Consider the following 15,162-nt stretch of genomic DNA (forward strand, 5'->3'; position numbering starts at 1 on the left):
CTGTCAAGATGTCAGAGCTCTCATACTAAAGGGCAGAAGAAGGATCATATGAAGATTTTTGGGCCCTAGGGATACTGCAAATCTTGCTGTTCTTGTTCATTTAAAGCTCTTTACCAGCTTTGTGTGGGGTCTGATCATATCCCAGGGAGAGGCTCGAAAAGGCACCAACATGTCCTCAATAAATCAAAGAAAGAGAGTGCAGTCACAGCCTTTTCAGCAGAGGGGGTTCATAGTCTGATTGATGAAGTACTTCTGTTTTCAGGTGACATGGGGGCTTTGAGCAATTGGGGAAGGGTGCAGACCATTCCATCTTGTGGTCAGTGGCATTGCTGGGAATTGGTCCATAGTGATGGATAGATATTCCTCCCTGATGACTCAGGGGTGCTCTTTGTATCAATTCACAGGAGGTCTAAATGGAGTTCAGGGAGGATGAGAATCTTGTTTACAAAGTTACCTACCAAAACTTTCACAAATGGTTGTTCCCCTCCCTGTCAAAGAGAAAAATAATGACCAAGAATATAAAAATGTCTCCCTGACAGGTGGTAGCTTTTCTAGCTTTGAATAATGTGCACAAGGTGTTTTATTGCTACTGTTTATTCCTTTAGTAAACCAGACACTAAAATCTTCAAATATTCCTTTGCAAAGCCACAAACTTGCCTAGCGAATTTAGCTTCCCCAGCTTTAATCTTTAATCTTTTTTTTTTTTTTTTTAAGTTTAATCTTTTCAGGAAAGGAAAAGGAAGAACAGGTTAGTCAATCTCTAAATGTTTCACTGGGAAAACTTTATGGGAGTTGCTGCTCTTAAAGATGATTTGAAGTTTGTTCTTTTCAGAGGCAAGTGCTTGGAGGTAAAATTTAATTTAGAGCCTAAGCACATCCTTTGCTGATGAGTTTATCAAATTGCCTTAGCACATAATTATTCTTGCATAATGCAGGAGATTTCAGTTTTTACACAGAATTTATAAAACACAAAGACCAAGTGTAAAGTGCCCTAATCTCCCTTCAACGATACAAAAGCATTTTGGTGGCACAGAAAGAGACTCTTTCTAAGACTGGTGTAAGTATTGGGAAAAGGGAATCAGAATTGGTGTCATTCAATAATGATGGTGAATCAGAGACAATGATCAGCACCGAGGGGGTATCGTGGAACAGAGATGTCAGCAGATTACTTCAAATCCAGAGAAATTTGCATTCCAAATTTATCATGTAAGATGAGCAAATTAGCAGTTGGCTGACTTCTGTATAGTGGGGAGTTTGTTGAGGGAAAGATATTCCAAATTACACGAACTGTTGCAATAATTAACCTGAAATCTGTCTGTGCCAATTGTAATAATGAATTTTTGTCCAGGTAACCCCAGGCTGTGAGTTTGGCAGAATAGCTTAACATTGGGAGAATAAATAAACTAATGTTACATTTACTGAGATAATTCCCCTGTTAAATTATTTTACTGGCAGCTATGATTAAAAAAATATATTAAAATGTCTGAAGTGCACAGATTTCTACATCTTCCAGCCTAGGCTTAAGTGTGTATTCAGTCAATTACAAAGTTTATTTAATGTTATTTACATGTACATTAAATTAAAGTATTATAAGGCCTAGACTTCAGCTGATTTTATTTAGTGTTTAATATGAAAACTTTTAAAGCAAATATCTGGAAATTTCTTCCAATACATGCTAATTCAAATGAGTTAAATCTTCATAAATTATTAGCAAACTGAAAGTTAATTTTTGATGCAGTGTTCTTAAAAAATTTATACTTGCAAGCACATTGCATATAATCATCTCAAAACAAACCCAATATATTAACTAGCCTATTTACACCTATATATTTAAAGAGATCAACATTTAAATGAAAGATTTATTCCTCAGTCAAAATGGCAAAGGGTGAGCAATAGTTTAATGATGTAAGGTCATCTACAGGGATCAAGCATGTTTCTCAGTATGATTAAAGCAGCTATGTGAAATTCACAATTTTTCCACTGTTTTCCAGGCTGGTTTCTCTTACCAGTTGAATTAAAATTTTGTGGGTTGGTTCTTACCTTCTTTTTCTCTGTTAGAAGTGAGGGAGAGCTGTGAAATGCACCATCTGTTCCCAAACCATGTCAGCTGGCAAAGAGATGCTTCTCCCCCTGCCCTTTCTCACTGCAGTTTTGGGCTGGTTTAACACCATTGCCTCAACACAAATTGTGTGGATTTAATCTTGGTTAAGCAGGAGAAGTCACAATGACAGTGCACAGCATTCTAGAGGACTCTTCATGCTGATTTAAATTGGAGTCCTTTTAAACCTCAACCTCAGCTTGTTTGAATTTACAACACAAATGCTGCACTTGAACTGAGTGTAGGGGAAGGAGGAAACCAGGACTGCCTTAACACCCTGGACTTTCTGATCCTGGGCCAGTTGCACTCAAAGACATTAAACGTGATTCCCTTAAATCAAAATCCTTTGGATTTCTATCAGTCCCATCTGAGTGTCTCAAAGCAAACACGTGGTGTACCCTGGTAAAACTGAAAACAGAACTAAATATTGTCAATATTTCCTTTCTACAAATAATGCTGAGCCACGCTCAAGGCAGGAAACGACAGTATAGAATCACAATGGGTTTCAAACATTATATTCTCCTTCATGACTCAGTTAATGTTCAAGACCAGCATTTCTCTGTCTTCCATTTGATATTCCAGTTTCTGCTCTGAATGGCCAAATTAAAATAAAACCAAAGCCAAACAACCAACCAAAATCAACAAAATAACCCCCAAAGAAACAAATTAACTGCAAATACTGCCATCCCTCCCCCCAAAAAAACCAACGGGAAAAAGACTTCGCCCAAGTTAAGTATGGTTTGAAAAAGAATTAGAAAGAAATCCTGCAGTAACAGTGGGAGGCTGCCCCACTCAAGCAGTGCAAAAAGATGAGAGTAGGTCTCTGGTGTAATGGAAACTGATTATTTTATTATTCAGAAAGATTGTAATTGAATTATGAAGAGGTTTTTGCTCTCATCTCTATAGCTGTATGAACACTGACTCATCTAGCCAAGTGTAAACATCTGCATCTGAGATGGTTTCTCCAGCCTTCCTTTATGTGGAAGTCAAGAGCCCTTTCCAGAGGGCAGAGATTCTTATTTCAGGGAGACACTGACAACTGCTTAGATTGGTAATACCTGAAAAAATACAGAGGCATGAGCAGGTGAATTAAACCATGTGTACAGACTCCGAAAGTTTAGCCTGGGGCTTCTTTTGAGGGTTTATATTGATATGTAAGTAAATTCAGCTTTCTGTGAACTAAGCTGATGCCTAATTTTTTCTGAACAGAATTTTTTTAATTGCTTATTAAGGAGCATTTATCTATGTAAATTTTCTTGATGTTCTGATCTCTTTAGTTTCTGGAGGTTGGAGAGATTTGTGTGTTTTGTAGTTTGTGGACTTCACCCATTTGACACTTTTAATGACCAAAAGAGAATTAAGGAAAACAGTCTCAAAAACATTCATTCGGTTGTTTGAATTCTTGGACCACTAGGACAAATCCAAGGACAGGTCTTTGCAGATGTTGACCACCTGCTCAGATTCACTGTACTATCTTTAGGATTCTAATTCAATTTGGGATCTCTAAACTGAGTTTAAAAGGTGAAATGCTCTGGCCCATCTCTGTAGAGAAAGAACCCATGAAAGATCTCGAGTGCTCCATGGTTCCTGGACTTCTTCACCAAACACAAAAGGAGTCTGGAATCTTTTTCTCCAGGACCTGAAGTTAAGTAGGTTGTGTGCAGGATAAGACCTAATTTGTAGAAATGAAGACTCTGAACACTTTAACTCAGTCAGCAAACACACCAAATCAATGGATTTTAGTAACAACCCTATTTTTCCTGCTTTCCTTCCTAGAGCAATTGGTCGATAAGAAGCATCTGAAAAATATCTGGGGGTTCAAGTGGGACCAGCCATGATGGGTCATGACTAATATTGAAAGAAACTCAGTTTGAATTTTTCTGATGCCAACTAAGTGCAGTCAACCCTGTAGGTAACCATGACTAATGTACACTATTTAAGTAAGAATTTTTTAAGAAAAAAGCATCTGCAAGTGCTTTTTCATTTCACCATTCTTCTGAAGTCTGTACCTTCATCTCCTTTACGTAAATTCTGGATTAGTGGTAAGATTTGGAGATGTGGTTGAATTAATTTTTTTTGTGGAGGGATGGTTGTTCTGAGATGAGGAGCACAGGAATCATTTGGATTATTTGAATCATTAAGGGCACCAGTACTTCTGCATTTGTTGCTCAGGGAAAATATTACCTAAAGTACTGAACTGCAAAGGAAAAGAGACTCTGGGTAAATTTGTAATCCCTAACACAAATATTTTCTGAAGAGAGTAGTACTGGACTTAAACAATTTCAGTGATCTATTAGAAATTTGTCAAAAAAATTTTTTCCTCCTTTTTTACAATTACTCTTTTTTTTTTTCCTCCTTTTTTACAATTACTCTTATTTATTTTTTTTTCCCATTTGGATGGGACACTTGCTCTTGTAGCAGTGAAAATGAGATTGCCAAAATCATCTACCCAGGTCATAGATACATTTGCACATGTACAGAGAAGGCTCATAGAAGATATTGTTGTCTATAACTGCCTCTCAGGAGGGGTTAGAAGAACCAGATCCAGACCTGTCAGAGTTGCATAGTCATAGTGATGGGAAAAACAGTAAAAACAAGTTTTCACATGAGAAATACCAATTAGATATAAGGTAAAAAAGTTCTAACTGGAGGGTAGTGAAATTCAAGTGCAGGGTGGAATTCTCTAGCCCAGAGATGTGAAATTATCCATCCTTGGACATACCCAAATTTCAGCAAAATCCAGAACATCCTCATGTAATTCAAATTTTCAACAAGGCATTGCACTAGATGACCTCAAAAGGTTCTTTTCATCCTTAAAGAATATTTGCATAATAAAACATGAGTAATAAAAATGAGCCCTTAGAATTCAGAGCGAGATTTTATTCATTCCAATTTATTCTCAATTTGCTGTCATCTTTACTTGTTATTTCCCTGTGAATTGCAACAGCCTTTACAAATGTTTCTGTTTTGTTCTGGTTTCATTTGCTTGCAGTAATTAAGAACAGGTAATTGTTACCTGCCTTAATAGTTTTTAATGACATTTATTGTTAGCTAAAGTTAAAAATGTAATGAACAGATGCATTTACAAATTCTTTGTTCAGTAATTGACCAGGGAAAAAATTCCTTCTAGTAGGAAACTCTTGTTACTTACTGAATGTTGTTTAACCATTGATTGAGTTGGCCAAATAAGTAGAACAATTAATAATGAATAATTTATTTGGTATAAAATTATAGAATTTCCATTAGAAATTACTTGTTACATATGATTAAGCCAGCTCTATCTGACTGAAATAGAGTTTTCCCTTGAAGACTGTTCTGGAGTTTTGATTTTATTAATTTTTCTTTTTTTATTGCACACTGTTGTAAAGTCCTGGAAAGTGCTCAGGGGATGAAACAGAGAAAGGAATGTTTTCATTGATTGAGTTGAACAACACTGGAAGGACCCTCAGCTCCAAGGAAGTAAAATCCTTTTAGCACCTCAGAAATGGTCAATATCTTGAATGATTGAGGCCTTTATCTGCTTCTGCAAGACATAAAATATACATGAATAACAGCAGGTAAACATTAGGAAGCAAGAAATAGTTTTCCTGGTATCATCTTCCATTCTACAACAAGATTTTATTTAATTTTATTTATTCTGATGTGTTTGATGCATTTTTTCCCAGCCCTTCCCTGAGAAAAGCCAGCTGTGCCATGGAACACTTATCTTCAAAGTGTCCCTGTGCTGACCTGGCAAGCACAACTGTAGAGACAGGAAAGTAGCTGAAGGAGCAGATTTGCCTCAAAAACTGGCAGATCCTCACGGCTGAAGACGTGGAGATAAATCACACACAGATACCGCTCTGACACTTGTACAAATTAAAGAAGAATTTGGGGAAATAGCACATTTCTCAGCATTGCAGTCGTAAATCCCGCTTTATGCTGCTTTTTGTTTTGTTTCCTTTGAGACAAAATCAGGAGTAATAGCAGGAGATAACACATTTACTCATGTAAAGCATAGAGTGTTTCTGTGCTTTATTGATTTTTTTTCTTATCCAAAAGTCTCCTGCATTTTATCACTGAGCACAATTTCCAGCCAACCAGACATGATTGGGACTCCTTTCAGGTAAGAGCCTTAGAAAGACATGGTTTTTTCCTTTTTATTGTTCCAGTTCTTTAGATAAAGAACAAAAGATTTGCTCCTAAAACTCACCTTGAAACAGCACTAGATTATTTTGAGCTTTTAAAATGTGTTTCTGTCTTGAAATTACAAGTCAGAACTCCAGTTGAGAGCAGAGAGATCAGTAGCACAGATTAGTTAGATATCCTCTATTTCCTCTTTTTTTTTTTCAGATTTAGCTGCAATTGGATATGATAATGGAAATGTGTACTGATGTTTTTGATGGAGACCTGCCCGTGCATTTCTGTGACCTCAGGTTCAGACAATGTTGTGTCTTGGGTAGACTTCAGGCAGGTGAATCCCTGTGTAAATTAGTGTAAATTGCTTTTTTATTGGGCTTGATACTGAGTTTTGACAGACTTCTTACTCCAATTTTCTTCAGGAATCCCCCTGGCAATATAAAAAAAGTTTTTGTTATAGTTGAAATTTGCCTCTCCCATCAGATAGAGTTTGGACTTCATCTTGCTGCAGACGTTTTATCTTGTTGAATATTGGGTTTAAATCAGTCGTAGAAAATTCCATTTCCTGTTAATCATCCAAGAACTCAGAGCAAATTCCATGGGGCAGAATGAATGGTTTTGAAGTTGTCAATGGGATTGTGCCAAGTTTGCTTCAGGTGGTGTTGGAATTGTGATGACCATTAGACAATGCTGCTCTTTGTCCACGACATTCCACCCCTGGCATCATCCTCCAGACATTCATTCCGTGCAGAATGAGGAAGATTTGGAAGAAAAAGCCCTCAAGTCATCGTGACAAAAGACTCATTCCCATGTTTCTCAGTTGTGGGTTGATGTAGAAAGTGTTTCTTCCTCTACATTCAACCTTAGCAAAGAAAACCTGTGGTATAAACAACCAAATTTGTGGAGTGAAATCCTGTCCCCCATCCACAAAACGCCTTTATTCACTGAGGATTTATTCCTTGTCCTGTAGAGGTTTATTCCCAGATATTTTGGCTTTCAGATTGTTGTGAAATACTTTAATTCAGCAACAGACTCTGGGAGTTCTGAGACAGTGCTGTGGCATGAAAAAGACTGCTAAAGCAATTGAATTTTAAGAATTCAATGCTGTGTAGGATTGCTTGTCCTTACGGAGTTTCTGGTGAGTGGTAGGAATTGTACTGGTTTGGCATCTTTTTCCTTGTGTGAAATGGCAGACAATGAGCAGAAAAAGAAAATTAAATGTTTCTGAGAGATTTTTTTTTATTATGGGTCAAAATAATTTCCCCCATTAAATTCTGAAAGGAATGCAACAAGATATTAATTAAATGTTAAATACTGAGGAAATAGCCTACATTGTATTTGGTAACTACAAGAAAAATTCTAAATTTTTTTCATAGCAGTAGTGTTGGAGAAATAATTTATTCACTCTAAATGGATTTCCTGAATAGAAAAAACCTAATATCTATCAAAAATTCAAAAATGTACTTTCACTTTTGGGGCCTTCAGGCTGGAGAGACACCAGTAATAATTATTTTCCAGAAAATAAATCAGGTAATTAGGTAATTAGTTAACTTTCAGGTGTTTCCAATTGTCTTTCTGTCATTTTGCAATGTCAGTTGTTAAAATATGAGCTTTCACATTAAGTGTTCTTCTCAAAGCAAATGAATTAGGATATAATTTTGTCATTTATGCTTTTGCTTCTAAAATACTAATATATTTACTTGGAATAAGTAAAGCAAATGTAGAAATGCATTTCTATTATGCCTGTTTACCTTTTACTGGGAATGTCAGTTCTGGGAGTATTTTTATTTACTTCTGCTTTTGCAAATTATCATACAGCAGTTGGTAATGTTTTAAAATGTTTTAAAATGACAATAGTCCATAGAAGAACAAAAGATACCCATAGTTATTGCTCTATTTTTGTGCTTTCTGCTGTCCTTGGATGTGGCAGCCTTTGTTTAATGCAACCAAATGGGCTTGGGAATCCCTTGGGTTTCTTACCTGTAATTGAAAAAATGCAGATGAGGGGGGTTATTCAGTGGATTGGGCACCTATAAAACACAACTACCCCCAGAATGAATTAAATATTCATCACGTATAAAGGAGTAAGTTAATTGAAGTCAAATGTGAAAACAAATAGCTGGGAAAGGACAAGTACAATACAATTTCCTCTGTGTAGCTACAGATCCATTTTTAGCAGTATTGTGGCCACATTACATTCCAGATAAAGACTTCTTTTTTGAGAGAGAGATTTTCAAGTATATGGGATAGTTTTCCCAAAATGGGCTGTAGCTAATAAGAGCCCTATGAGCATTTTGAAATGACTGAAACAGACCCTCAGCCGTTGCACAGTGGTGCTGATAATAAGCAGATGTCTCCTTCCATAGGGAGGAGAGCATCTGAATAGCAAACAGGCCATTCCTGCGGTGGCCCTCTCTAACAGGGTCATGTTTTATGTGTGAAATGTGCCACAGAAAGGTGCAATTTTATGAAGAAGATTTTTTTTTCTTGCCTACCTCTTGTGTACATGGGAATGGATTTACTGTTAAGTGCAGCTGAGAGGAAAAAATGTTTTGTTGCTTTAGAATACAATCTGAGAAATCTATACTCCTGATTTACCATCCAGGTTCATAATTGCAGAATTGTTTTATGCAATTGTTTTCTCTGGAGACTGTCAATTGACATTTGGTGTGTGATAAGAGCAACTGTACCTTGTCCAGGAAAGTGTGAACTGCCGTTGGAAAGGAGGAGAAGCAAGGAATTCACCCCGAATTCCCAAGTCACCTGCTGAAGGTGCACAAATCAAGTCTTAGTCAAGAGTATTTGAGGAGCTACAGGTTCTGTTCCAATGTGTAAAATAAATTATATTTGCTTCTCCCAATCTGTACAAGTGAACCAGACCAAATTCTATTTATCAATAGCTCCTAATAATAATTTTTTTGTTTTCATACCTCTCAAGGTGGATAGGGCTGTTGTTACCATCTAAGCTGCCTTCCTGCAGAACTGATGCACAGACTCCCTGAATTGATGTGCACTGAAAATGTCCAACAGTTAATATATATTAAGCAAAAACATCCAATATTGATTTCACAATTTCAAGAAATAGAATCAATCTTTCATGAGTTCTCGTGACTAATTAATATAGCTGCTAAATAAATAATTTCAGGTAATTAATAACTAAAGTGACCTTCTTCACCTCTCAGACATTAAGTTTTGTTTTATCTTTGTCTAACCTGTGGAAGTTGAAATATAATCAGCTTTGTTACCATGCACTTGCTGGTTTCAGTCAACTCATTTTTTAGTCATTTACTTGGAAGTGGGAAAAACAGAGCTGGCTGAGTGTTTCCTATAAAAGATGTTTTTTGTTACTGAGTTTCTTTAAGTTCCTTCCCAATTCCTCAATATTGTTCTTGCATAGAGAGGAGGACTCAGTATCCCGTAACTGTGGACAGACGATAAATTGGATATGATAATTTAACCTATTTCCTCAGTCTCCTCCTTTTTGTGTGCTTAAGGAGTGATTGTCTGGGATCCTGCAGAGAATAAAGTTCCTTATTATGTAATTAGGGATCATCTGCTGTAGATCTGGCCAAAATTAAATCTACATTTGTGGCTTTTAGCAGCTAATTAGGTATCAATCACTTGCCCTCTGCATGACTTGACACTTTCCCAATTGTTATCTGCAAATTTCATCAAATGAGTGACTTCCTTTCCAAGTTTTTAGTAGAAATATTAATATTGTGAAGCCTCCAAATGGTTTCTCCAAGACCCCACTGCGAAAATCACTGTTGAGCACTAATTTTTTTTATATGTGTGTATGTAGTCCTGGAAGCAGCTGCTAGAGAACCTGGAATCCTTCTGTGTATGTGTCTTGTTAGTTTTGTGTCAACTGAGTTTTTAATCAAACTGTCATGTATTACTAAGCAAAAGACCTTTCAAAGATCCAATTATACCCACAGCATTATTTTAAGCAATCCAAAGTTTAATCATACAAAAATATGATGTAGGTTACTTTGAAAATATTATAACCCACACAGCCCTTTTCTTACCATTAACTGCATTTCTTTCCTCTATTTATGGAGTCTGTCACAGACATTGCATCATTTAATTTGGGACTGCTGTCAGCTGAGCTGGCCTATAATTTCACAGGTCATTTTATTTTCATTGCTCAAATATTTTGAGACTAGAAACTATCTACCATTCTTTTGATGTCTTCACCCACTTTTCAAGGTTTATTAAAATCAGTAGTAATAATACAGGACCCTCTTAAGCAACCAGCTCTTTTAAAACTACCCATTCTGTATCCTCACTCACTGGAAAGACAGGGTTTTTCTCCCTCAATTTTCCTTACTTTTTATGGATATTTATTATTATAAATATGAGGACATCTCTGGAAGTTAGATTTTCTCCTTTCTAAAACATAAAGTGTAATTTTTTTTCCCCATTACAGAGGTGTGACAATGCAGGGAAAACATCTCTTTTCACTGCTTTACTGTTAAGGACAAAAATTTCCAGCTTTATTCCCTCCCATTTGTTCAGCTATTTTTCTATTGCAGTTGCTGGTTATTTTACTGAGATTATGTGTATATGTAAAAGAAGCAGGAAATCTTGATTATCTCAAGATTCTGGAAAATTCTGCAAGCAGAGCAGGAAAATTGCAGAACAGCTGATAAGCAGCTCAAAAACTCCTCAAAACCTGAAAGATTTTCTCTAGTGAGAAGAAAACCCTGGAATTATATTCTTGGCAGTTCTTTTCCAACCTTAATTATTCTAATTGACCAGGTCCAGTGCAGTTATTCTTAGGTTCTCTATGAATTTTGATTTTTCCTCAGCATTCACTGTTCTTAGAGGTTTGTGGAACAGTAACCTTAGTTTATCTTTTATGGTTGAGAGGGCTTTGGGTTGTTTTTTTTATTTTTTTCCTAAAAGCAGGAAAAATATTTTTAAAGAGGTCTAAGCAGCAGAACACCATTATTTTGTGCAGCTAGTCAAAGGCTCTGTTGGCTGTTAGGACCAAAATTCATTGCTATATCTATAATTTTGTGGGTATTACAAGGAGTAAAGGTTGCCTTCTGTACTGTGAAGTAATTTTCTTAGTGGTGCTTTTATTTGAAATGTTAATTTTTCCTCCTTACAATTTTTTTTTATTATTATTAACATAACGTTTGGAAAAGTGCAGACATTTCTGTGCCCAGATTTTGCAAGGAATTAACTCACTCAGGGCTTGATTCACTGCTGCCTCATTCCAGCTTTGTGCCAGTGTGGCAAAGCACAGCTTAGAGCTGGAGCACCACGGTGGTGTAGGAAGATCTAAATGTTAATTGGAATGATGTTCATTCAGTTTAATTCTTTTTTACTGAGCTGTAAATACAAGCAAAGAGCTGGAGGCTTAAGGAAATCACTGGAAGTGCTTAGGTGGCCAACTTGGATGCATGGAATGGCCACCAGCAGATTTTGGAGAACACTCACAGCCTGTGATGGGGTTTTATGTCTCTTTTCTGGTTCCAAGTCTTGGAAGTGGATATTGGGGTGAAAGACTGAGTATCTGCATCTTAAAATGTGATTAATAATGGTAAAAACAGGCAGCTCTTATCTGCTCTAACAGCATATTGAAACCGAAGAGAGTTAAAATGGCACCAAAATACAAAATGTGGTTTCCTAAAAAGTGTCATTGCAGCCTGGGTCTGATCTTGAAGAAATGCAAGATTCTGCATTTCCTTATCACTACAGTCCATAAAATTAGTGATTACTGTGTTCAGAGGTGTGGGTTGAACTCTGTGTATGAGTTAAAGCGTCATATTTTGGTGCCCTCTAATTTTAAAATGTTTCCTTTAATTATTCTGTTTCTTAATGTATGTAAAAAACAGCTTTGCATGGTGGAAAATGTGAAGCTGTTGGAAACCTTCAGCAACCAGAATTCATTGAGGAATGTGCAATAGAGGCTCAATCCACTCAGTTTATCCACACTGATTATGAAGTAAACACTATTTGATGGTATCACTTTATATTCAATATCAATCCACCAGTGTTTCAAAAAGAATCATTTAACAATGAATAATGCTTGATTGTAGATCTCTGTAGTAAATTAGAATATCCTAATTTAATAGAGTGTGATCTGTTATTTGCCAACAAACATACAGATTGCCTTATAAATCATGCAGCAGTGTGGTTATAGAATAACACTACACTGGATTATATTTCATTACTCTCTATTGAACAGTCATGTTTCTGCCATGTAATGTAATTTTCCATCTTTTAACTTCATTTCTTTTACTAACAGAAATACAAATTAGTCCCCAGGAAAAATATTTACTAGGGGCAGGCAATTAACTGTGCATTTCAGGGAATGGCACCACGTACGTGAATATCATTAAAATGCCTTTTTTTTTTTGGTTTTCACCTCACTGTATGTAGCTGTTTATGTATTTGATGAACCATAATGAGTTTAAGGCCAAAGCAGAGGAAATAAAACACCCCAGGTAAGTATAGATTAATGTGGTTTGAAATACAGGCTTTCTGTAATGTCTATTTTTGTTCACATCAGTCACTGACACTCCGAAGGAGATTTCTCCTGAACTCTTCTGTTAATGATTCAAAATGCTTGAGGTGAAGTATGGTGTGGCTTTTGTAATTGCCCTGTGACTGTTTGTCCTGCTTACCTTGCTTAGCATTTATATTACAGAGCCATGTGCTCCCAAAACAGGGAGCAGGAAAGGTTTGGAGTGACACAAGCCTTTTGTACTAATTAAAAATAGCTAAAAACTTAACTGAACGTGTGGGGTGGAATCAAAGAGGTAAAGTTATACCACATCCCATATCGTTCCTACAGTCTGGGAAAGACATAAATAGTTGAAGCAGCTTCCATGGTATATCTGAAAGGCTTTATCACAAAAAAAAAAATAAAAAAGTATCCTACTCTTCAGTATTTTAGGAAAGGGATAATTGAACATCATAAATAGTAACCTGGCTTGCTGTAGTCCCTAGGAGCGTATTTTTAGGACGTGTTACTTTGAGAATATCCACTTGGATCTGGCGCGTGCCTGATTCACATCATGGAGCATTGAGACATTGCCTTGGAAGTCCCCATTAAATGTAGAAATCCTTTTGAACATTTTGGCCAGGGATGTGTGTACTTCCCTTCAGTGTATGATGGAAGTTTGCTGACTGGAAGTCCCAGTGTTTTGAAGCTCAGCAGGCCCTCAAGGGCTCTTACATCCCGAGGAGACCCAGGAACCTCAGGCAGGTTGGTGCATGGGAGAAGCACAAAGGCACAAAAAGCCTGGTAACCACAAAGTAACATTCCTTGAGACCAGAAGTAACTCATGCATTACAGGAGCTGCCAAAACCTGCAGTTAACGGTCTCATCTTTTTGTTCCTGCAGGGGTTTCAGAACCTCCTTTCATCTTTTCAGATGGGATTCTCTAACAAGCTCAGTGCTGGCCTCACACTGTTCCTGTAGACATCACTGGGGGTGTTATCCTGGGCTTAACAGGAATAATTAGAACAAGCTGGAACACTTGGGAAAAATCCCTGTTGACCTGTTTTGCAGTTGACATGTAACAGTAAATTTTTAAAGGTTTAAGTGAGAAGTAAAAGGGATTTTTGTGAGAAAACAGAAAACTTCTTAAAGTGTAGGAAAAGAATCAACAACCAGAAAAACCTGGAAACAGACAAACAAAAAAACAACCCACAGACAACACAAGATTTTCCTTTAACTTATTAAAAAAATTTAACGTGAGGTATCACAGTCTCACCTTTAGTGTTCAGTGCATGATGTTGCCAGTGCTGGATGCTCCAGGGTACCCCGAGGAAGAAGATTTGCTCCATCTTTAATGAGATCTGGGAGGATCCACTCAGGAAATAGCCCAGTGATCCAGCCGTGGGATGACCTTGCTGTATTTTCTTTTGGAGTAACCTTGCTATATTTCGTTTTGTTTTCTGTTTGTAGCTGGACAGTGCCACTTCTCTCATCCAGGCAGCTAAAAACCTGATGAACGCTGTGGTCCTTACAGTGAAAGCATCATATGTGGCTTCTACTAAATATCAGAAGGTCTATGGCACTGCTGCAGTGAACTCTCCAGTTGTATCTTGGAAGATGAAGGCCCCCGAGAAGAAACCTCTAGTAAAGAGAGAAAAACCAGAAGAATATCAGACAAGAGTGAGGAGAGGCTCCCAGAAGAAACATATTTCCCCTGTACAGGCCTTAAGTGAATTTAAAGCTATGGATTCATTCTAAACCACTGAGCTTTACCAGGAGGGTTTTATATTCCTTTTTGTATGCGTACCTGCCGACTTGTGTGCGTCTGGCATGGGGCTGGGGGGACAAAGTGACAATTTGCATGCGACCTGAGACTCTATTCCAGTAAATAACTCTCTGCAGTGCCCAAAATTCAGGGCGTTGCCTTCTGATGTTAAGTGGACTTAACTCCAAGCTTCCTTTTTAAACTAAAAAATAGTGTTAAATTGGCCAAAGAATTTGCATCACAGGGGTAATACGTGTGGAATAAATGATAAATTCAAGTCTAAACCCCGAAATTTTTATGCATGCAAGAAACATTAGGTTGGCAGGTATATTAAGTGAAAACAAAAAAAAAAAAAAAATGGAATTGTAATGGTAGACCATAAAGCTTGTATTGCTTCTGTTGCAGTGCAAAAATGTACTAGCCAATATGCTTCAATGTGTGGCCCAATAATTAAATGATATAACTTTTAAGTCATCTTCATTATAGTATGTGAATTTTTAAAACAGATTCAAACTAATTCATCTTAAAAATGCTTCTTTTGAACCAGATTTTGTTCTTTATATTCTAGTAGTGTTATGATTGCTCACATTTCAATTAATCCCATTAATATGACCGAAGATTTACTTTTGCCAATTGAATTCCTTATGGTGGAGTATGAAGCACAATATGGTGATTGACATTGCCTTTTATATTATGATTATTATTCTGATTATTATTATTATT

The 15,162-nt window shown here is 36.8% G+C and overlaps 1 protein-coding gene across 2 annotated transcripts in view; it reads left to right on the forward strand.

Annotated features, from left to right (window-relative positions):
* CTNNA2 (catenin alpha 2) overlaps positions 1-14,802 on the forward strand; it is a 470,001-nt gene extending 455,199 nt beyond the window's left edge. For both annotated transcript variants that reach the window (XM_083861796.1, XM_083861797.1), the window contains one exon: positions 14,145-14,802. In XM_083861796.1, coding sequence (XP_083717922.1) covers positions 14,145-14,432 — 288 coding nt within the window. In that variant the 3' untranslated portion in view covers positions 14,433-14,802. The remainder of the gene's footprint in view (positions 1-14,144) is intronic.
* Positions 14,803-15,162: the final 360 nt, after the last annotated feature.

The sequence above is a fragment of the Zosterops lateralis genome (assembly GCF_965231275.1).
Source record: "Zosterops lateralis genome assembly, chromosome: 5".
NCBI classification, from domain to species: Eukaryota; Metazoa; Chordata; class Aves; order Passeriformes; family Zosteropidae; genus Zosterops; species Zosterops lateralis.